Genomic DNA, 23,431 nt, shown 5'->3' on the forward strand with positions numbered 1-23,431 from the left:
CCACTCAGTCGCTACATTCCCCCAAAGCTCTAACTTGGAGGCATGGGGTACAAATAAATAAAGTGAGAAAAACTTCCAAAGGTGAAAGGATTTTCTTACTAAGTAAAGTATGAGAACCAGCATGAAGAATCCAAACCAAAATAAACTTCTAAAAACTCAAAGTTCTCCACCTCCCTCCCAGAGACTGCTGACTGGTGAAAACGACCAGCAAGCTAATGAATGCCACACGCATGTATCAGGAGGATTCAGGCTGTAAATCTTTTAACTTGTGAAGCTGGTGAGGAAAGATGCAAGGTCCACTCAGTCTAAGTGGAAGTGGTGCCACCTCCTAAAATCTCATCTGTCTTCTCTTCTGTTATCGTAATTCTAAGCAAGGCATCCCCCACCCAATCAAAAAAGGAACATAGTGAAGCAGGGCAGTGTTACAGAATGTGAACGGTTTGTCCTGTCCTGGCTGAGATGCTCGTGCAGTAGGCATTTGACTTTAGAGTGAGGGGCGTCTCGCGGTGTAGGGTTGATAGAGGAACTCCTTGAGATCTGGTTTTGCAGCTCACATCCCCTGTTCTTCTAGGGACCACAGAGGGAGAGGATGTGTAGACAGGCGAGGAGGATTTGTGCAGAGGTACCTATGGGGAGCGCCGGGCTAGGCCGTGAAGTGGGAGGATGCAGAGTGTGTGACTGTCTTCACTTAGGCCTGGTGAGTGGGACCTCCAGGTGCCAGTGTTCCCTGCAGCTGTGAGACACGGAGCCTGCATGGACAGTAGAGGTGGCTGCATTTTAGGGGTGTTCTCCATGCCCAGGTGAGCAAGCAGCGTGCTAGAGAGAGTGGGCTCCAGGCTGTTGGAAGTTGTGCCTGTGGGCACTGGTCACCTGAACGTGGAGGGACTCCAGCAGGGAGTGTCTGCGGTAAGACTGAGAGACCCCTGGAGGCTGCGGGGTGACAGGAGGAAGCAGATGCATCCGTGAGTCATGGCTGGAGGGGTCCAGAGCCCTTTAGGGAACCTGTGAAAATGCCACAAGACTCAAGTGGGTTTGAATACCTGGCAGGCAGAGAGCACAGGCCCCAAAGGACATTCCATTCTTACTTCTTTATCCATCCCACCCTTAACCTGTACGACAGAGCTGCCATGTTTCCCCCAAACGAGCAAGCAGCCTGTTAACTATTGACTTTGGCCGGGAAGAGGGAAGAAAAACGTGTTACCTTTGGGTGAAGTTGGAGTGTTGACCACGGGCTAAGCTGCCTCATTTCTGAATTGAGGCTGTGTTTGTAATGATGAGACAGCAGGACTCTCCCAGAGAAGAGTAAGTACCACAGTCACCGGACTAATTTCTGAATTGAGGCTGTGTTTGTGATGAGACAGCAGGACTCTCCCAGAGAAGAGTAAGTACCACAGCACCGGACCTACCCACATTAAAAATTCTTTTGGGGCCAGAGTCATTTCTCCGCTGCGTAAGTGTTAAAGAGATGCTGCCCTATCAAATAATTTGTGTCTGGTTTATACCTTATGAGTTGGGCTTGTCCAGTGTTTTGGGGTGGGGGACAGCAAGTCAGACGAGCAAAGTACATACCCACGTGGTGGAAACCAGCATGCGGACCGTGTAGTCCCTTTGAGGCTGCTGAAGCGTCAGGTTTCAGGCCTCGAGCGGCAGAGATGAGCCCTGAGAGACAAGCGGGTTCGGTTCCTGGACGTGCTTGGATTTCATCCTGCAAACGGGCGGCGGGGGCAGCAAAGGCCGCCAGCTTGTGGGCCTTGGTGGGCACATCTGGCATCCCAGCATGGAACGTGACCTATAGCAGATACTTGATGAGTGTTCGAATGAATATGTAAATGAATTGATCCAGAAGTCAGTCTTAAGCATGTCGGCAAGATGAGGGAGCAGCAGATGATGTGGATACCCTGTTGTTACCACAAGCTTTTCTTCAAGTCATGCTAGACATGGATGCAAATGTGGCTGCTTTGTGATTAGATGTGGTTTTATTAGTACTTTGATGATTTCTTAGGCAGTACGTCTTAAAACAACTTTCGTATAGGTTTTAACAAAAATCATTTTAACAAAGTGATTTAATATTTTAAAATTACTGTATTCAAATTTTGATTTTTATACATTGAGTGGGGATTGATGTCATATTTCGATAGGTTTAATAAAACCGACAACTCAGCCTGATGTCTTAATCCTCTTTAAACCTTATATTCTTTTATTGATGTAATTTCTGTATTTCAACTAGTTTCCTGTCTTTTCTATATATAATCAAAGTTTACATGTTAGAAAAATCAGCCATGATGGGGGAAATGTATTTTGTACATATATACAAACATATTCTGGGTAATGTATGATTAATATGTATTGTTGTAATGGTTTGTATTCGTATGTGTTACACTGGATACATAATAACCACTGAAATCTATTTGAAACCTTTTTTCCCCTCAGAAGTAAATTTTCCCAGAAGGACTTAGAAATGCTGTTCCATGGGATGAGTGCCGATTTCACAAGTGAGAATTTTTCAGCTGCGTGGTATCTTATAGAGAATCACTCAAACACCAGGTTAGTGGATATGGGACTGTCAGCTGTAAAGGGTTTCACTCAGGTGCTAAAACTGGAATTACTCGGTAACTTGAGTTTTAGGTCTGGCTCTGCCTACAGTTGCATAGTTTTAGGTCTACGAGCTCTTTGACTTTGGGTTTGCCCGTGAACATCTCAGGGTGTCTGTTTCCTTATTTGTACAATGAGATGATTCTTTAGAGGCCTTTCATTTCCCACTGTCATTTTATGTTCAATATATTTCATTATTGGCGCAGGTTATTAAAAATTTATGGAGCCTTAGCTGGGGACTTAAACTGACACGTGTGAGTGTGATGTCTCCCTACTCAATAACATGTAGATTTTAAGTTCTGGTGTGGAACGTGGAACGCGCTGCCCTCTCTGACCACACGTGTGAGTGTGATGTCTCCCTACTCAACAACATACAGATTTTAAGTTCTGGTGTAGAACGTGGAACGCGCTGCCTTCTCTGACCATAGGGCAAAGGAAGATGAGTTGGTTTATCATCATGTAAGGACCTGCCTTAAAATTAGCAAAAAAGTAGACAAAGTCATATATCAAATTTCAAGGTTCCCTTTTGTCTTCTAATTACATTTTACTCTCTGCAAGAGCAGGTTTGTAGCTTATTTGCAAGATTGATTTAAAATAATTATGTTCCACAAAAACGTTTGGATAAATCAATGGTTTATTGCTTAAAACTTAAATTATTGATAAATCAGTGTGCTAAAATATACCTTAATATAAATGTTTCATTCACTTATTAGGATGAAAAGCATTACTAGAAAACATGAAGAAAAGTTGGCATTTTAATACGTAGGGTAAATTTAACCTGATTGCTTTTTAAAGCAAATGTCCAAGGTGAATTTTTTCATTGTAGAAGATGATTCTAATTTTATATTACAGATGTAAAATTTCTATTGTTATAAGTCAAAATTGAGCTCCGTTTCTTGTGTAGGTCTATCAAGAATACGTTTAAAGTTTTATAGCCAGATTTTCTTAGCTCAAATGGACATACAACTTCAGAAATACAGAGGCCTGCCTTCACTTTTCTCTGCTTTAGATATTGAGATAAGATACTGTGGTCTTCCTAGTTATTTAAGTTGTGAATTGACCCACAGGATTTACATAATTTTATTATTAAGGACAGAGGACTGAGTATTGATGAGTAGAACATTATGCTCAGTGTTCCACAATGCTTCAGTGAATGTACAAAGCAGTTACACTTTGGAAATATTGTCTATCACTGGATGATCTGTGTCTTCTTATCTGGTACAGGATGTTCAAAACTCTTTACCTGGTAAGTTGTATATATTATATATAGGTTATAAAAACATTACACATTTACTTCTTAGGGGTCTAATGTATTTGGAATTACCATTGAGGGCCCCAACACTCGTATAGCTGTTGTAATTTAGGCATTCGTAATAAAAGGTTTAGGTCTACGTAACAATTTGAAAGCGTTTAGTTTTCATCTGGCTTCATGTGATTTTAATCTGTATGCTGCTTAGCATCGGTTTTAGCATGTGAAGTGTTTTCCACCAAAGGAATTCTGTTTTCTTTTTTGCGTGTTTGGAGTGTCAAACGTTTGATTTCTTTATTTCCTTTCAGTTTTGAGCAGCTCAAAATGGCAGTCGCCAACCTCAAGAGACAGGCGAACAAGAAGAGCGAGGGCAGCCTGGCCTACGTGAAAGGCGGTCTCAGTACCTTCTTTGAGGCACAGGATGCCCTCTCAGGTAAGGCGATCCTCAGAGCCATCTGCCGGCGGCTTCCGCCGTGGAAACCTGACACTGCCTGCAGAGTGTTTACAGGGTGTGACATTCGGTCTGTTTTTATCAAAGTAGAGATCTAAAATGTGCTATAAATACTTGTTGCAGAGTAGGCTGGCATCTCTTTGAAGACTTGGTACTTTAAAAATTTATCTCTGAGGCTTTTGTTAACCCATCTTACATGTGTGAAATGGGAGACTACTTTAACTCTCTGTGATGCCCACTCTCCAGGGCTGATAAGAAATTAAATCCCAATGCATAAAATTTGAGGATTTAAAAAAATCCTCTCACAACCATCAATATCTTACAGATGTGACTAATTCTGTCAATGCCACCCACTGTGTGTTCACTTTGGAAAGGCGGATGACAGGATACCAGTCTCTCGCCCAGGCCCCCACACGTGCGCGCAGGTAGCTGTCACTGTGCCATCATCTGTGTGTGGGACGGACGTTGTGTGGGAGGGACGTTGTGTGGGACGGACGTTGTGTGGAGTACAGATGTCATAGCTTTAGACATGTTAATGCAAGATGTTGGTAGGGTTTTTTTTTTTAAATAAAATTGCCTTTAATTAATAAAAGTTTAATTATTGCTATTTAGTAAAAAGCGATCTTTATTAATAAAAGTTAACTCAGTTCTTTTTAATAGCTAAGATACTTAAACCTAAGTACCTGTATAGCTTAAGCATCCATCACTCCACCCGTACATTGAGGCCACATCTTCTCCAATTCGGAAAGGTAAATTTTAAAAAATTATTTTGTGTTCCTAAACCATAGACATTCTTTTATTGTTTTAAAAGTCCCCCTTGGCCGGGCGCGGTGGCTCAAGCCTGTAATCCCAGCACTTTGGGAGGCCGAGGCGGGTGGATCACAAGGTCAGGAGATCGAGACCATCCTGGCTAACACGGTGAAACCCCGTCTCTACTAAAAAAATACAAAAAACTAGCCGGGCGAGGTGGTGGGCGCCTGTAGTCCCAGCTACTCTGGAGGCTGAGGCAGGAGAATGGCGTGAACCCGGGAGGTGGAGCTTGCAGTGAGCTGAGATCCGGCCACTGCACTCCAGCTTGGGTGACAGAGCGAGACTCCGTCTCAAAAAAAAAAATAATAAAAAAAAAATAAAAGTCCCCCTCCCCCATCTCTACAAAAAATACAAAAAATTAGCCAGGCATAGTGGGCGCCTGTAGTCCTAACTCCTCGGGAGGTTGAAGCCAGAGAATTGCTTGAACGTGGGAGGCGGAGGTTGCAGTGAGCTGAGATCGCGCCACTGCACTCCAGCCTGGGTGACAGAGCGAGACTCCGTCTCTAAATAAATAAATAAATAAGTCCCCCTCTTCCTGTGCCATATGTGCTTAATTGATCTCCGACACATTAAATGTGTATGTGATGCAGCTTCTTCCTTGCAGGAAGGGGTAAAATGTGAATGTCTAGCGGGAACAGAGAAGGTCGGTGCTCTTCCTTGATAAATACATGTGCCTTATGTTTCTTGATGGTGTGCCATTCTTAATTTGTGCTTATTGCTGTTCTCTCTAAGTCACCAATAGTGAATCTTAGCATGTCAGGAAGAAAACCTGAGCATGTATGAACAGAGTTTGGTATTAATCAGATAAAGTGGTTATTCATATGCCCAGTAGCTGCACAAATGTTTCCCACAAATTACTGTAATTAAAAGGATTTATCTTAGCAACAAGACAAGTTTGGCGTTTCCACCCTTTTTAAAAAACGTATTTACATCTGCATATATATTTGTATTTATGCTTTTTGCTTCTGTAAATGACTTCACTCTTGGCAGATCTTAAGAAGTTTTATTTGGTACACCAGATTTATGTAGTCACATTTATTAGTCATTCACCCTAGACGTATGTTAGCAACTTTAAGTTTAATAAAGATAATGCTGACCAGCTACTAATGAACACATGAACTTATAGCATATAGGAAGTGATTATAATAGCAAATTTGTACTTTAGACACATGTATTTAGCTTTTATGTTTTTTGAAATAAAGGAAATGCATATTATAGAAAATACTAAATAGATAATTAGCAAGAGTGTCTATTGTAGATATAATCACATTAACATTTTAATGTATTTCCTTTTATCTTCTTTTCTTAGCTTATATGAGTATCTATTACAAAGTTGGGTTTATATTGTAGAATTGTGTGTGCTAGAAACCTTTTATTCTTTAGGTAAAACCTGTTGCACGCCTCTAAGTGATTATGTTAATTTACTATAGGATTCATACCTTTTTTTTTTTTTTTTTTGAGAAGGAGTCTTGCTCTGTCGCCAGGCTTGAGTGCAGTGGCGCGACCTCGGCTCACTGCAACCTCTGCCTCCCAGTTTCAAGCGATTCCCCTGCCTCAGCCTCTGGAGTAGCTGGGACTACAGGTGCACACCACCACACCCGGCTGTTTTTTTGTATTTTAGTAGAGACAGAGTTTCACCACATTGGACAGGATGGTTTTGATCTCCTGACCTCGTGATCTGCCCGCCTCGGCCTCCCAAAGTGCTGGGATTACAGGCAACAGCCACTGCACCCGGCCTATTAGCTTTTTATGACTTTTTCTAACTGTAGTCTTAAATGAAATTGATTTGTAGTTTTGTAAAAGGCTTTTTTGGTCAGGTTTGAGTGTTACTGTTACGTGGTAACGTGGGGATCTCCATGTGTTGCTCTGTGTGCTGTCTGTGGCCATGTAGACTAGGAGTTACGTGGTTCAAATTTGACAGAGCTGATATGTAGTTGCTCAGGTAATTTGGTTTTACTTTTCTATTATGAATATTTTCGAACATGTGAAAAGCGGAGATGAAAGTATAATTAACTTCTGTGTACCTGTCACCTAGATTTAACAATTATTGCTCTTTTGAGGTTGGTTTGTTTGCATCTTGCTGATGTATTTTAAAGCAAACCTCAAGCAGCATGGTTTCCTCCTAAATACCTGAATGTCAGTCTCTCAAGTAAGGGTAAGGACATTTATGTGCATAATCACAATGATATTATCATAGTTAACCAAATTAGCAGTAATTTTTAAATATCATCTCATTCCCAGTTCAGATTTCTCAAATTATCCCCAAACTTGTTTTTTTATAGTTGATATGTCCAGATCAAGATTCAAATAAAATTCAGGCATTTCACTTAATTTTTAAATCTCTTAATCCTCTTTTGAACTAAAACCATCCCCTCACCTTTCTTACCCTGTTTCTGGTTTTTCGTTGTTTTTTTTTGTTTGTTTTTTTTTGTTTTTTTTTTGTTTGTTTGTTTGGTTTTTTTTAAATGGAGTCTCACTCTGTTGCCCAGGCTGGAGTGCAGTGGCGCGATCTCGGCTCACTGCAACCTCTGCCTCCTGGGTTCAAGCAATTCTCCTGCCTCAGCCTCTCGAGTAGCTGGGATTACAGGCGCCGCCACCGCGCCCAGCTGATTTCCACACCCAGCCTGTTTCTGGTTTTTCATGCCACTGATTTGTTGAAGAAACAAGGTCATTTGTCCTGGAAGGTATCCCCCACTCTGAATTTGACCGATGACTTCCTCATGGTATCATTTAACTTATTTTTCTTGCCATTAAATTGCTTGGACTTACCTAATTGGATGTTAGATAGATTCACTTTCAGCATTTTCAGGCACGGATAGTGCTGTGCTTCCTGGTTCATCACACCAGGCAGGAGTGCGTTGGCGTCTGGGGCCCCTCCTGAGGACTGAATCAGTAGCTTCAAGGGGGGATGGATTGGGAGCCAGCAGGTGAGACAGATAAGTGTGTGTACACACACACACACGCACGCGCACACACACGTATGCTTTTCAACCCTCTACTATCTCTGCTGTATTTTGATTTTGTTTTCCCTGAAATTCTCTATTTTATCAAGATTTTCATGTTTTATTAACATTGCATTCTAATTTTTAAATTATTTAAAATTCATGTTATAGGCCCTTTCATTATCTGTTTTATTTGTATGTTCTATGTGATTTTTTTTAACATTGATTTTTTAGGGATATCTTTTTTGTGTTTTTAAAATGTGTAATTTTAATTTTCCTCCTTGACTTAGTAGTTTTTAGTAAATTTTTCTTTTCGTAGTCTGTTCTTACAGTACTGTGAACAGAGAAAATGTTTCTTAATATATATTAAGTTTTTTTAAGTATGCCAAAAATTAAAAAGGATGGACAGACATGTTTTCTTCAGGGTCCACTATCTGATATAATATCAATGCCTGATTAATTATATTATTTAAATCTAGCTTCTTTATATTAAACATGACAGACAAATCTCCGTCTTTAATTTTGATTCTGTCAGCTTTTCTTTGTGTGTAACCCATGTGTTTGCTTCATAACTTCTGGTTCTTAGATTCTCTTGATGAGAACGTATTCTTAAGTAGTCCCCGAGATTTCCCTCGGTTTGGTGTTTTGCTAGATGGACTCACAGAACTCAGGGAAAGCCGTTGTACTGAGTTACAGTTCATTACCGGGAAATTACAGATTACCGTCAGCCAGGGAGAGAGATTCATGGAGCAGATCTAGGTGATTTTCATCCATGGAGCTTCCAGTAGTCTCCCAGTGGAACTCCAGGCAGCACTGACTTTCCTGGTAACAGTGCGGACAACGCACGTGGAGTACTTCCGTCCAAGGAAGCTACCCGAACCTTGTTGTCCAGATCCAGAGTCTCTAGTAGGGCCCCGTCACACGGATGTGGTCAAGGCTGACTTCAGTCTTCTCCCTCAGATCAGGCGGATATTGAGTGACCCTAAGTCCTCACTGTCAGTTCCACTGTTAGATTATCTAGTGCGGCCGGTGGTCCACAGGCAAACAAAGACACTCTTACCAGGCAGAACATTTCAAGAGTTTAGAGATTACCTCCCAGGACCTGAGGGCAAAGGCCAGACCTTTTGGGGGGCAAGATTAGATTATTTGATGCACAATAACGTAATGTTAGCGTTTTATACCTTTCCTTTTGTATGCGTTTGCTTGGTATATTATTTGTAATATTCTTTGTAACCTTTTAGAGATTTTTCTTTTGACATGTGTCTTGTGTTGCTACATGTGGCAGGATTTTGATTTTTTAAATACTATTCTGAGAGCCTTTGCTTTTAAATAGAAGAATGGAAGCCATTTACATTTATCATAATTGAAATGTTTGTCCTGATATCTTTTTCTTTTGTCTTGTTTTGTTACCTTTTGTGCTTCCTTTTTTCTTCTTGGCAGTGTAGACCATATTATTTGCAGATTTGAGAGAAATGTTTTAAGATTTTATTATAGGTTGTCTCGACTTCTGTTACATTGACAACAGTTTAGCATGTCTTTATTTCCCATACCTTTCCCTTTTTTTTTTTTTTTGCCTCAATTTAATTTGAAATTATGGACCCAGCTTATTTTACCTTTTCCAGTTTTAGATTTATTTTTTGTCTCTTACAAAAATAAGTTATACAGTAAACATGTATATATTGTGTGTACATATCTATGTGTGTCTGTGTGAATATATGTGTGTGTGTATATATACACACAAACATATACAGTACATATACACGTAAACTTAATTGGCTTTGATGTTTATTGCCTATGTTTTATATTTCATCTTTCCTATCCTTATCTTTGAAATTTTTTGTCTTGAACAATGTGTTACATCTTTTATGCTATACCTTTTGAATTCTGGTGTGTATGGAAGTACCTCTTGCCTGTATGCATGAACACACTTGACTGTAAGAGAATTATTTTCTGAAGACATTGATCCAATGACTTTTAGTGTTGCAGAGACAAAATCCTGAGCCAACATAATTCTTCATTACTTGTAAATTGTTTGTTTTTCTCCCTATCTAAATGTTTAAAAGATGTATTTGTTTAGCCTTGGATTTTTTTAGAAACGAAAAAACACCTTTGCAGGATATACTGGAATACAGGTTCTGTTTTCATTCATTTTAGCCAACACTTGATAAGCCTTCCGAACCTAGAGACTCCCATCTTCAATTCTCGGAGCTCTTCTTGTTTTTACATTAGATAGAACTCACGGTTTTCCTCTGAATGTCTTGGATTAACACGTCGCTCTCTCGCTTCTGCCCCTGCGCGCTGCCCAGCAGTGGATGCCGCCTCCCGATTTCCGCCTGTTTTCCTGCCATTCTGGGATGTGGGGAAGTTGTTCTCTAAATGGTTATCAAAGGAAAGGAGCTGTGTGGTTAAGAAAAATGGGGGAACAGAACTGTAGTCCTGAAGATAGGTACGGAAACACTGGAAGATGTTTCTGGTCTGTACCATCCTTGTGTTCCAGAGTTGGGCATAGGGGATAGGTACGAATCAGAGCTTTTCTCTGCTTTTTTTTTTTTTTTTTTTTCATCATCTGCATGCTTCAGTTCCATCCAGTGAACTATTTCATACCCAGTCCAAGTCTGCTTTTTTTCAGTCCACCCAACCCGGTATACCGTTAATAGCCTTTACTCATCCTTAAGTTTTTATGCCATTGTCAGTTTTGTTTCTTCCTGTGGGTCCCCGCAGGTATTTTAATTAGAACTTGAGAAGAAACGTGTCTGGCATAACACCTGCCAGTAGCAACCTTTGTATCTTTAGTACGGTTTTTTCTTTATTCCGCAAAAATGTTTCTAGCACCAGACTTCATTTTGCCATGGCCTTCCCTCTGTCATTCCCTTGTGTTCCCTTGAAGTGGGAGTGACCTGTGGGTCGTTAGCAGATGCTGCTCACACTGGCCCTCCGGGGTGGCGGCGAGGTTGGTGGAGCTGTTGGTAGAGGGAAAAGGCCTTCCCGAGCTCCTCAGTGCCTCTGAGCACCACCTTTGTTTTGCTAGCGATTTCCCTGAATGCCCCGAGCTTGTGCATTTAATGACCTGTATAATCTCTTGTTTTTAGTGACAAATCCACCATTATCACTTGCTCCTTTCAAGAACACCTGCGGGTCAAAACTATATGAATGAATTTTGGTTACGGTTACTAGTGTGAAAAGCCTGAGCAGAGCAAATGACACATGTTGCTCCCAGCACTATTTGTCTTACTTGTCTTCCTTCCCCTGTTCCTTTTATTGCTGCTGCTTAACTCTGGGTGGCTTGAGACATAATTGATTTTTTGACACGTTCTGTTGTTAGTGTCTGTTGATGTATGAAGATAATTCAGGTAAGTATCATTTTCAAGGACTCAGTTATCTCAGTGAGAATCATTCCTGTTAGTCTTCTAGTTGCAATTATTTTATTATTTATTGATTTTCTTCAGTATAATTTGGGAAGAGAAGGAACCAGAGAATACTTAACCAGTTTAAATATAATTTATATATGATTTGTCTACTCTGATAAAAGTTTGGTAAAATAAGAAATAGAAACTAAATGTTTGAAGGGCTCTTTGTCAATTTAAAATATTAATGCATCTTACACTAACCCTTCCTCTTCTCCTACTTCAGTAAGTATAGTCCTCCTCAGAGGTCAGCATGTGAGCCAAATTAGGCCGCAGCCTTTGTACAGGCCGGGAGCTAAGCATGGCTGTGTTTTCCCATGCTAAAAACAAAACAAGAAGAATATGTGATAGAGGCCGTATGTGGCCCACGAAGCCTGAAGTGTTTACTGTTTGGTTCTTCATAGCAATAGTTTGCTCATCTGTGATCTGGCTTGAATATTCCTGTCTCACACGGGCTAGCATTAACGTAGAATGCTTAGAGCATGTACATGCTTCTGTGCCCAACCCTGGATCCTTTAGATACTACCCTACACAGACATTATTCCTTAGTGCCTCGTTTAACAACGGCATTTACATAAATGCATGGATGGGTATTATGAATTTTTTATTTCAATTGCAAATTTGACATCTACATCTTATTTGAGCGTTAAAATGATCAAATAATCGTAGTGAACTAATAGTCTTTCTATAACCTTGATTTTTCTTTAAGAAGTGCTGTTATACATACTTTTTTTGTTTTCTCAAGTACAAACTTATAATGTTCAACTGCTTCACATATTTAAGTTTTAATAGATTAGAAACAATAACAAACCTATGATCATGTACCAAGTTGCTTATTGAGTTATTCTACTTAAAACTGTTTTCAGAGAAAATAAAAGGTCAAGTGAACCAGACATTGGGTTATTTGGTTTAATTTTCTGGAAAATAGGATTGCCTTTATCAGATGCCAGTGTCTCTCAGTCCTCATGCTTGGCTGACAGTTTGACAGTGACTCTGCTGTGGGGGAGACGGGTGGAGGAGGTTAGCCTGTCAGCAAAAAGGGCTGTAAACTGAGCCAGGGGTCCGGGGTCACCTCACCTTGACCTGCTCATCAGTGATGGGTTTTGTCAGCATCAGAAAATGTGGCTACATGATTCCCTTTAATGCTGATTTTGACTCAGACAGCAACCCGTGGAGCTGCTGTGGGGTGTGACATCTCAGCACGGCGCCTGCTCAGTGGGTCCCGGTGTCCTTCTCGCCAGGACTGGCAGAGCATCACAGCAGCCTTTAAACCAAGAGGGAGAGCGGATCTGCACACACACAGAGGGAGAGCGGACCCGCACACACACAGGAGGGAGAGCGGATCTGCACACACACAGAGGGAGAGCGGATCCACACACACACACAGAGGGAGAGCGGATCCGCACACACAGGAGGGAGAGCGGATCCGCACACACACAGGAGGGAGAGCGGATCCGCACACACACACAGAGGAGGGAGAGCGGATCTGCACACACACAGAGGGAGAGCGGATCCACACACACACACAGAGGAGGGAGAGCAGATCCGCACACACACAGGAGGGAGAGCGGATCCGCACACGCACAGGAGAGCAGATCTGCACACACACAGGAGAGTGGATCTGCACACACAGGAGGGAGAGCGGATCTGCAAACACAGGAGGGAGAGCGGATCCGCACACACACAGAAGGGAGAGCGGATCTGCACACACACAGAAGGGAGAGCGGATCTGCACACACACAGGAGGGAGAGCGGATCTGCACACACAGGAGGGAGAGCGGATCTGCACACACACAGGAGGGAGAGCGGATCTGCGCACACAGGAGGGAGAGCGGATCCGCACACACACAGGAGGGAGAGCGGATCTGCGCACACAGGAGGGAGAGCGGATCTGCACACACAGGAGGGAGAGCGGATCCGCACACACACAGGAGGGAGAGCGGATCTGCACACACAGGAGGGAGAGCGGATCTGCACACACAGGAGGGAGAGCGGATCTGCACACACAGGAGGGAGAGCGGATCTGCACACACACAGGAGGGAGAGCGGATCTGCACACACACAGGAGGGAGAGCGGATCTGCGCACACAGGAGGGAGAGCGGATCCGCACACACACAGGAGGGAGAGCGGATCTGCGCACACAGGAGGGAGAGCGGATCTGCACACACAGGAGGGAGAGCGGATCCGCACACACACAGGAGGGAGAGCGGATCTGCACACACAGGAGGGAGAGCGGATCTGCACACACAGGAGGGAGAGCGGATCTGCACACACAGGAGGGAGAGCGGATCTGCACACACACGGGGGAGAGCGGATCTGCACACACACGGGGGAGAGCGGATCTGCACACACACGGGGGAGAGCGGATCTGCACACACAGGAGGGAGAGCGGATCCACACACACACAGGAGGGAGAGCGGACCCGCACACACACAGGAGGGAGAGCGGACCCGCACACACACAGGAGGGAGAGCGGATCCGCACACACAGGGGGGAGAGTGGATCTGCACACACACAGGAGGGAGAGCGGATCTGCACACACAGGAGGGAGAGCGGATCCGCACACACACGGGGGAGAGCGGATCTGCACACACAGGAGGGAGAGCGGATCTGCACACACAGGAGGGAGAGCGGATCTGCACACACAGGAGGGAGAGCGGATCTGCACACACAGGAGGGAGAGCGGATCTGCACACACAGGAGGGAGAGCGGATCTGCACACACACGGGGGAGAGCGGATCTGCACACACACGGGGGAGAGCGGATCTGCACACACAGGAGGGAGAGCGGATCTGCACACACAGGAGGGAGAGCGGATCTGCACACACACGGGGGAGAGCGGATCTGCACACACACGGGGGAGAGCGGATCTGCACACACACGGGGGAGAGCGGATCTGCACACACAGGAGGGAGAGCGGATCCACACACACACAGGAGGGAGAGCGGACCCGCACACACACAGGAGGGAGAGCGGACCCGCACACACACAGGAGGGAGAGCGGATCCGCACACACAGGGGGGAGAGTGGATCTGCACACACACAGGAGGGAGAGCGGATCTGCACACACAGGAGGGAGAGCGGATCCGCACACACACGGGGGAGAGCGGATCTGCACACACAGGAGGGAGAGCGGATCTGCACACACAGGAGGGAGAGCGGATCTGCACACACAGGAGGGAGAGCGGATCTGCACACACAGGAGGGAGAGCGGATCTGCACACACACAGAAGGGAGAGCGGATCCGCACACACACAGGGGGGAGAGCGGATCTGCACACACACAGCATGGAAGTCTTTCCGGTTTCGCTTTCTAGTACTTAGGCATAGCCTGACTCCTTTCCTTACAGATCGGGAAGGAAGTTCCTTTCCATTTCACTTAGTGAGTTGAACCCCAGTTTCCGCTTTGGTATGTAGGAACATTTTATGTCACTGTTACCACACAGTTCAAATTCTGAAACATGACAGAAATTACTTTCTCCTCCCTCTGAGTCAGCCCAACTAATTCAACTACAGTAGCTGGGTTTTCCCCAAATGTATTCCTTTTTTCTCTGAATGTGTTTCTTTGATAGAGGAGCAGTCTGTTTATTTTAGAATTTCAAAGAAAACTTGAGGTGGCTTACTGAAAGAAAAAAAAGATGAAAAATAACAGGATCATAATTAAAAACTAATTAAAAGGAGCAGAGAGAGAGATGTTAGCAGACATTGAGTGTGTGTTCGTAGTGCATTTGAGTACTCAGAGTTTTCTGACCAATTATCTGAAATGCCTGGGACTCAGCAGTGTTTCAGATTTTTAAATATTCGCATGACATAGTTATTGGTTGGACATCCCAAATCTGAACATCTGAAATGGGAAGTGCTCCAATGAACATTTCCTTTGACTGTCATGTGAGTGCTTCAAGTTTCAGATTTTGGAGCATTTTGGATTTTCAGATTGGAGATATTCAACCTGTAGTAGTGAGACCCAGGATGCCTCAAGTCTCCCTTTTCTTTTTCAGTTCAGCTGTTTTTACCGCTTGGTCTCGAAGACAGATGATTGTGTTAGGTACTATTTTAATGGTGGTAAACTGTGAATAACGTAGACTGGTGTCTGCTGGGTGCCTTGTACAGGGCAGCATGGTTTTACTCCTTTTCAGCAGTGAAAATACTGTGACCATTTTAAAAAGCTGTTTAAAAATATCATTTTGATTTAATGTATCTCCACCCATTAAAATGGCCTACATTTTAACTAGATTTTTTTTTTCCTAGCCATCCATCAAAAGCTAGAAGCAGATGGAACGGAAAAAGTAGAAGGATCCATGACGCAGAAACTGGAGAATGTTCTGAACAGTAAGTTTTGTACTACTACCCATAACTATTTACGGACTTTACAACATGCTTTAAAATTAGTTCTTGGACCTGATATCACGGGATAAGGCAGTAAGTTGCATTTTAGTATTTATTTCTAAATGGTAATGATTTAATGAACACAAAGGGGAATAGAAACATTGAAAATGAATGTTCTGTTTCTGCTTGCATTTTATTTATGAGAAATCTTAATTTGAAAACAATCCACTTCTTGAGGAATAAAGTTTCCTACCATAAAACCGACCAGCATATAAACAGCATCTTCAAAGCTAGGAAAGCACTGAAGCAGTAGCCAGGATTGTCACTGACCAGCAACCTGGAGGAGCCGCCATCAGGTGTCTCCCAGCGTTAATGCAAATAACCTCAGCCGTGAGAGTAACAGATTCTTAGGGGCCATTTATTTGTGTATACCTTGCCTTTTTCCAAAAAAGAATTTAAGGCCACTGGCTATTTAAGAATGTGTCTAAATCTGAGATATTTTGTAAAAATTATAGGCCCAGGGAAAATGGCTATGTGCAAACTTTTGAGTTCTGTCCACCTCCCTGGTCTATCCGTTTTCTGACATCCTAGGTCCCAGCCCAGAAGAAACTGATCAGATGAATTAATCCTTACTATGACATTACTGGCTTAAAAATAAATCACTTAAAATAAATCTTTTCACACCTATAGTTTACATTTGATAGGAATGCCCATAGGAATCTCCTTATTTTTAAATACAACATGTGATTTCATCATGAAGTAGAGTTAAGATTAACTGGAAAAATGAAGAAGACTCACACCAGATCTTTAAAGATTCTATGAATGTAAGGCTGTGATGTGAAGCTAGTTTTGCGCTTCCAGCTTAAGTTAGTCCCATGGGTGAAACGTTGTGAGCCTTTACGTGAATATCTTTTCACAAACCTGAGTGATCCCTAAGAGAAAGCATTTTCTAGAAAGAAGTGTTCTCTTGGTAGTAGCGTTTGAGTACTTGGATATCATTCTAAATTTAGGAATTTAACAGCACTTAATTTTTTTTCCTCTGATTATTATTACTTAATTGCCTTGAGATTTTCCCTTGTTTTTATCTTTGAGAACTAAGTCACCAATTTTGTTAAAATGAAGATATTCTGAATTCAACTCGAAAGCTCATTGAAGCTGTTTCTGTGTTAGCATAATTAGAGATTTTAAGGTCTTGAAAGGATCTTTTCTACTCAAGGATGTTGTTTGCCCTGGAGAAGTTATCACACTACTATATCTGTATAAAAAACACGTTTACTTCAGTAATTTTTAAAAGGTGGCTTATAGGGCCAGTTGACATAGTAAGTATATCATGGTATCAGAGGAGACCCTTGTCAGGTTTGGGAAATTCTAGGGTCTGTTTCATGTGTTAGGCTTAGCGTAGTGTGGTAATGCGATTTTTTTTTTCTTTAAAGGAGTAGTTTGAGAAATCGTCCCTTGGGACTTGGGGTTTTAAAAATTACCTTTTTCCATATATTCCTTTATAGTCATGCATTTTTTTTTCCAGAAAAGCGTCATGTTAACTTTCTATTGAAGTTTGCTCTTTTTGGATAAAGTTCAGCTTAATATAAATGGTCACTTCTTTATGAGACCATTTGTCAGGACTTTTTGGTATTAAAATTTCCCTAAAATACCTTTCTTTATAACAATTCCCCCTTTTCCAGAAACATTTTTTAACAACATGATGTTGATGTTTGCTGTCCTAGGATATGTTTTTCCTAGTTGAGGCCAACTTGACAAACGTTTATTTAACTCTGGTTGTGTCAGGTTCCGTGCTAAGCCAGCCTGGGAGCAGAGCCGGAGGGGACGCAGCTCTGGCCCCTAGAGAGTCCTGCCCAGGCGGGTCTGTCGTTATCCGGGACTTCAGTGCTGCAGAACTGGTGAAAACACAGAATTAAAGTCACAAAAATTCAGTCAGTTCTGTTGAACCGAATTTATTTTATTTTAGAAAGGAAGGAAAGAATAAATGAGTACGAGCGTAACTTAGTTCGCATAAATTATTACTAATGCTTTTCACCTTACGTATAATTATATACTAATGTATATGGATACTACTTTACTTTTTTTAAAAGTTTTTTTTTTTTTTTGGAAATTGGGCAATCTTTCTGACTTTTAAGATAAGTTTCTAAAGGATACTGTTGGCTGCAAGAAACTTAGTTCATTTATTCAGAGTTTATCGGTTTTGACACTTTTTTTGAAATTGTTAAAAAAACAGAAATTGTTTTTTGTTTTCATGGTGTGTGTTTCTCATGTTTGTGTTTGAACTTAATAACTTTTTCTTGATTTCAAGCCAGTGAGGACTATCAGTTTATTTACGTCACATTCACATATTCAACTCTGTGTTCTTACCTGTTTCGAGTATATAGAACAGCATATTGTTCAGTAGAATTTCTGCAGTGATGAACATGTGGCTGCTGAGCTTCCAGTGCGACTGGTACAACTGAGGAACTGAATTTTAAATTCTTATTTAATTTTAATTAATTCAGCTTTAAATTGAAATAGTCCCGTGTGGCTGGTAGTTCCTGTGTTAGACAGTGCAGGTGTAGACATGCTGTGTAAGTCTTTGTACTAGTAGCTGTGGCAGTCATGGCTCACACTTGTGGAGGGCTTACTGCAAGGCAGGTGTTGCTCGAAACTATCTACGTATATTTAGTCCTCACAACAACCCTTTGAGGTTTGTGCTATTATCTTCACCTTATTGATGACAAAACTAAAGCCCAGAAGATTAATTGAGCCACGTAAGGTTATATAAATAGGAAGCAGCAGAGCTGCAATTTATAGCCAGAACTCTGGCTCCAGACTTGTGCTTTGAACTGCAGGCAGGCCGTGCTGTGTGTGTGGTTTTGATAGGCACAGGTTTCAGTCATCACGGTTCAGTTCATAACAGCCATTCCCCAGCAACACCATGCAGAACTGCAGTTCCCACAGGGCAGTCCCCATAGCTGCATAAAGTACGGTTCCCTCCAGCTCTTTAATTCACAGGTTGCTGTGTAATGACAGGTGCTGTAGATGATCGGCCACACTGCCTCCTTCCAGGCCACCGGAGATGGCCACTGTACGTCTGTTACCAGTTCTCAGCAGACAGCAAAGTGCGCAGTTGTGCTGCCTCCTTATCTCCCAGTGACAAACCCTACTGACATTTTACAACAAATGGTTGATCGGGAAGGGATTGGTCGATAAAAATGAAAGTGTGTCCAAAACCAGAAAGCTCTAACACTGGAAGTGAAATGCAAATCCAACAAATGGAGAGTGACAGAAGCTGGCTGTGGGGATGTAGGCCCTGCTGCTGTTTGAGACTCAAGAGTAACTTGGTGGAGGGGAGCTTACCAACATAGGTGAGAAAGTGTGAAGAAAAGCAAGAGATGTCTCAAAGAAGTAATGCTCAGAGAACCTCAGAGATGTTTCATGATGTGGACGGTGCAAAGGAAAAAACATCAGACGTTGATTCACGGTTAGAAAGGAGCAGGATAATCTGTCAGAGCACAGAAAAGAGGCTTGATTCATATTGTAAATTTTACAACAAAAAAGAAGGCAAACACTCTTGATCAGTTTTTCTACAAAGAAATATAGCATTTTAATTTTAAATGTTTCTGATGTTTTAAATTGTATATTAAATATTCTTTGTACTTTAAAAATTTTTGTTATTCGTTCATAAGCAACAATAGTGAGTTTTTAATGTTTGAACAAAAATTTCTGGATATCACAGAACAAGTGCGATCTTCCCATTGATGATCAGATGCTCTTGCTGTGTTTTAGCTCGCACAGCCGCTGTCACAGTCCTGCACGCTGTGCAACGCAAGGCCTGCCCGTGGGGTGTTGTCCCGCCTCTCTGAGTAGTAAGACACTGGTCATCGATTCATGCAGCAACTTTTAGTCCTTCTTCTGTAAGCATTTATCAAGCACGTTTGCTTTATCCTAGGGATATAAAAATAAAACGTGTGCTTTATGTCTGGAGATTATGGCTGAATGGAAGATACACACACATATTCAGGTGATCAGATGATGGTGTGATAATACTGCTCTGGTGGGAGTCCTCAGCTGTGGCTAAAGCCCACAAAAGGGGAAGCCAGCCAAAAAGTTGAGTGCAGAGAATACCAGGGGAGGTTACAGGAACCTTAAGAGAGGAGCAGGAAGTAGCCGGACAAGCAGAGGCTGGCGGTGGGCAGCTGAGTGGAGGGGGGCAGGAATGTCCCAGCAGGGCCAGCGCGTGAGTTCAGAGCGGAGATAGGCCGTAGCCCAGGAAGCAGGGTCCAGTGTGGCTATGTGCAGATAGGAGAGGTGTGGCCTCAGGGTAGACGGGGTCTGCCCCTGACCAACTTGCTGTGCAGTGGTGTGGAATCTGTCTTTATTCTCAAGACAAATAGTGAGCCATCGAAGGAGTTTCAATAACGGAACGATAGGAGATTTTTAAAGAGCAGTCTGCCATCTGTGTAGGGAATGGATGAGAAGGGAGGTACATCAGAGGCAAGAAGGGAGCAGCCAGAAGTGGACGGTAGGCATGTTACGCCGTGTCAGCAGTCATGTGTGTAGTAGTGGAATAAAGTAATGTAAGGGTGACGTGGCTGCTAATGAAGGTAGAGCAAGTGGCAGGTGAGAAAGGGGAAGGGACAGGGAAGGTTTGATATGTTACACAGGGAAAAGAAAGTAGTCGTTGGTGACTTACAGATGTCCGGCCTCAGATGGATGAAGGAGCATGTTTGGGGCATAAGGAGAGGCATGGAGATGAGAACATTCAGTTCAACTTACAGCATGTTGAATTTGAGATTCCTGAGGGGCGTGCCGATGCGTTCTTGCTGGCTCTTCCTGTGTCCCGCTGCGTCTCGCTGGGCAAGTTGAAGAACCCCTGTGCCTCGGTTGCCTCCAACATAAAATGGGGGTAAAAACAGTGCCTGTCTTACAGCGACATAGCCATGTGCAGGTCAACTAATACACAGGAGGGCTTTAGAATCGCACCTGGCATAGCATCAGCGCTTCATGTCCTTATCGGCTGTCATTATTGTACGTCTAGTGAAAATATTTTTAAGGATTGCTCTTACGCTCGCAGACACATCTTGAAACACAGATTTGGGAGTCACCAGCATGAAGATGGTCGTTGAACAAACAGGATTGAATGATTTATCCCAAGTACTACGTGCAAAATGAAAGAAGAAAGCTAAGGATTTGGAACACTAGGGAATATCCAGAAGGGCCAGGATGTGGAAAAGAAACTGACATTTACTCAGTGGCTGGCCGGCAAATATTTCACAACGGGCATTCCAAAAAAAAAAAAAGAAGAAGAGGAAGAGGAGGCGGAAGTGGAGAGAGAGAGAGAGATAGAGAGAGACAGAGAGCGCGAGAGAGAGAAAGAAAGAAAGGAAAGAAAGGAAGAAAATTTGCCCTAATATTAGCATTTCCCAATTTCTAAGGTGTAAATACTCCCATTGGAGTTGGTTTCAAGCTGCCAACTCAACTTGGAGATGAAGAGATGCTGGCAGCTGCTTTTGAGAAGGGCCCGTGCTGACGTCAGCTCTTCCTCATCGCCCAGGTTCCAGTTCCGGATACTCCACATAGAGGGTCGGGCGTGGTGCTGGGAACAGGCTTTCAGTGCTGTTAATGATCTTGTCCATGTAGCATCATTATGGTAGAGCCAACAGCCTATCTAGTCATTTTCTAGTCTGTTGAAATTGAGGTGGTTAAGTCTCTTTGTGAATTTGTACATTTTAGAGTTACCCTAATTTTCCAGGCGCCCTGACGTTTCGCTTCCTAATCTCATTCAGCTTGCTTATTCCTGGGATACGTTGTGCTGTTGTGGGTGGGGCAGCAGGTGAGGGGCGTTCCTTCTATCCTGCCTCTGACCTCTCCATTCCCATCAAGCAGAGAGCAGATTAGAAATCACTTCCGTGGTCTGTCTCCAGTGTCAGTACCAAGGAAAGGACCAAATGGTCACTTTGAAATAAGAGAAAGCATAATATTTACTTTAAATAAACATGCTTGAAATTGTAAGACACCATTAGAATTACAGGACTAGGTCTTCTAGACGACAGGAGTTCCTGGCACATGTAAAAATGCTTGTTCCCTTGTTAAGGATGTAAGATCACTGGGCAGGTATGAGTTCCACTGATTGGGGTGTAATGCTGGCTGGACTTGACTTCCCATCTTGCACCGCAGGAAAATTTTTCTGCTCCACAGACCTGACTACACAGGTGGCAGCCACGTTGCGTTCACAACAGCATTGCTGTTAGTTCTTGCAGTTCCTGTGTGACTGAGACAGTGAGAGGCATTGTCCAAATTCACTGGTGTTGGAGACCATCTTTGGGTGAGGAGAAAGGACCAAGTTCCAGACCTTAGTTTGCCCAAGGCTGCCAAATGTAGATCAGGATTTGTTCTGCAGCCTCTGAGGCCAGAGTCATGGCCATCCACTCCAGTTAGACTTATTCTGTGGCTGGACACTGATGTTCAAACCCCTACCAGCTGCCTTAAAATTGGGTGTTCTTGGTGTGAGAATGTGTGTGGATTAGCACACGGGGGTTTTTATGGGATGACCTTTGTTGATGCCTTCCTGGTGGCATTATCTGTGACATCAGCCTCACGTGTGAAGAGCACCCCTTTTCTTTCATAATTTTGTTGTCTTATTAGTAGCCCTAGAGAAGAAAGACGTAAAATGCATTTTGTGAGCTACTGGTGATTTTTCTCTATTTGCACAAATCTTGGTTTCACTGCCCTCATGTATTTTATTACTGAATATATTATCTAAATGTATTTTATTACTGAATATATTATCTAATATCAGAGTTAGGAACTTCAGTTTTATTGTGAATACAATAAAATTTACAACAGAACAATAATTTATAGACAGAAGTTATCTCTAAATTAAATATTATAATCTCATAACTTATAATTTCTCAGTAACTTATTTCTCAGTATAAATTAAAATTCTCAACATATAAGCACATAAATTTTGGCATAAATAAACATATAATTTTATAGTTTATAATTTTTCACGTATAAATTTTTCTCTCTGTTTTATTTAATTATAAGTGGGTTTTCTTTCTGTACCTGTTTTCATACTTTTTAGAGGAGTTAAAATTATTAGTTGATAATATTTTACAACTTTAAAAATAAGATGAGAAAAATCTAATTTTGAACTCATACTTTTAGCCTCAAATTTCATTATACTAAAAACTAATAAAAAATGTAAAAACACAGTGCTTGGTGATTTAACATCCAAATCTAACATATAAGTAATTAACCTTTTAAAAAGATTCAGGCTCCTGTACATGCCTATTCATTTATGAGCCTCAATTCATGAAATTTGTATTTTTTAAATGATAAATACTTTAAAATAATTTTCTTTGACCGCAGAAAGTTTTAGCCCGACCAGATTTGAAATCCTAATTCAGCCTCCAGTATGTGGTTTGCTGGCAAGAAGGAAATATATTTTTTCTCATCTTATAATAGAAATGTAGTATTCTGCATTAAATAGCGTGTGGTGACAACAGTTATCCTGACAAAACAAAGTTTTTATATCAGGCCTTTAAAATTTCAACAGAATTTAAACATTATTTAGATAAAACAATCATGTTACAAAGATGACTTTTAACAGGATGAGGCCACCCACGGTGTGCACTAGAGAATATTGCATGCGAGCCACCCAGTGAGA

The 23,431-nt window shown here is 42.2% G+C and overlaps 1 protein-coding gene across 16 annotated transcripts in view; it reads left to right on the top strand.

Moving 5' to 3' along the window:
- Nucleotides 1-23,431, top strand: part of EXOC2 (exocyst complex component 2) — a 207,783-nt gene that overhangs the window by 72,514 nt on the left and 111,838 nt on the right. For all 16 annotated transcript variants that reach the window (XR_012434340.1, XM_065544513.1, XM_074038950.1 and 13 more), the window contains 3 exons: nucleotides 2,431-2,544; nucleotides 4,150-4,274; nucleotides 15,697-15,777. Coding sequence is in view for 14 of the 16 variants with exons in the window: in XM_065544513.1 (XP_065400585.1) it covers nucleotides 2,431-2,544; nucleotides 4,150-4,274; nucleotides 15,697-15,777 (320 nt within the window). In the remaining 2 variants the exon portion in view is untranslated. The remainder of the gene's footprint in view (nucleotides 1-2,430; nucleotides 2,545-4,149; nucleotides 4,275-15,696; nucleotides 15,778-23,431) is intronic.

Source organism: Macaca fascicularis, chromosome 4, assembly GCF_037993035.2.
Source record: "Macaca fascicularis isolate 582-1 chromosome 4, T2T-MFA8v1.1".
Taxonomy (NCBI): Eukaryota; Metazoa; Chordata; class Mammalia; order Primates; family Cercopithecidae; genus Macaca; species Macaca fascicularis.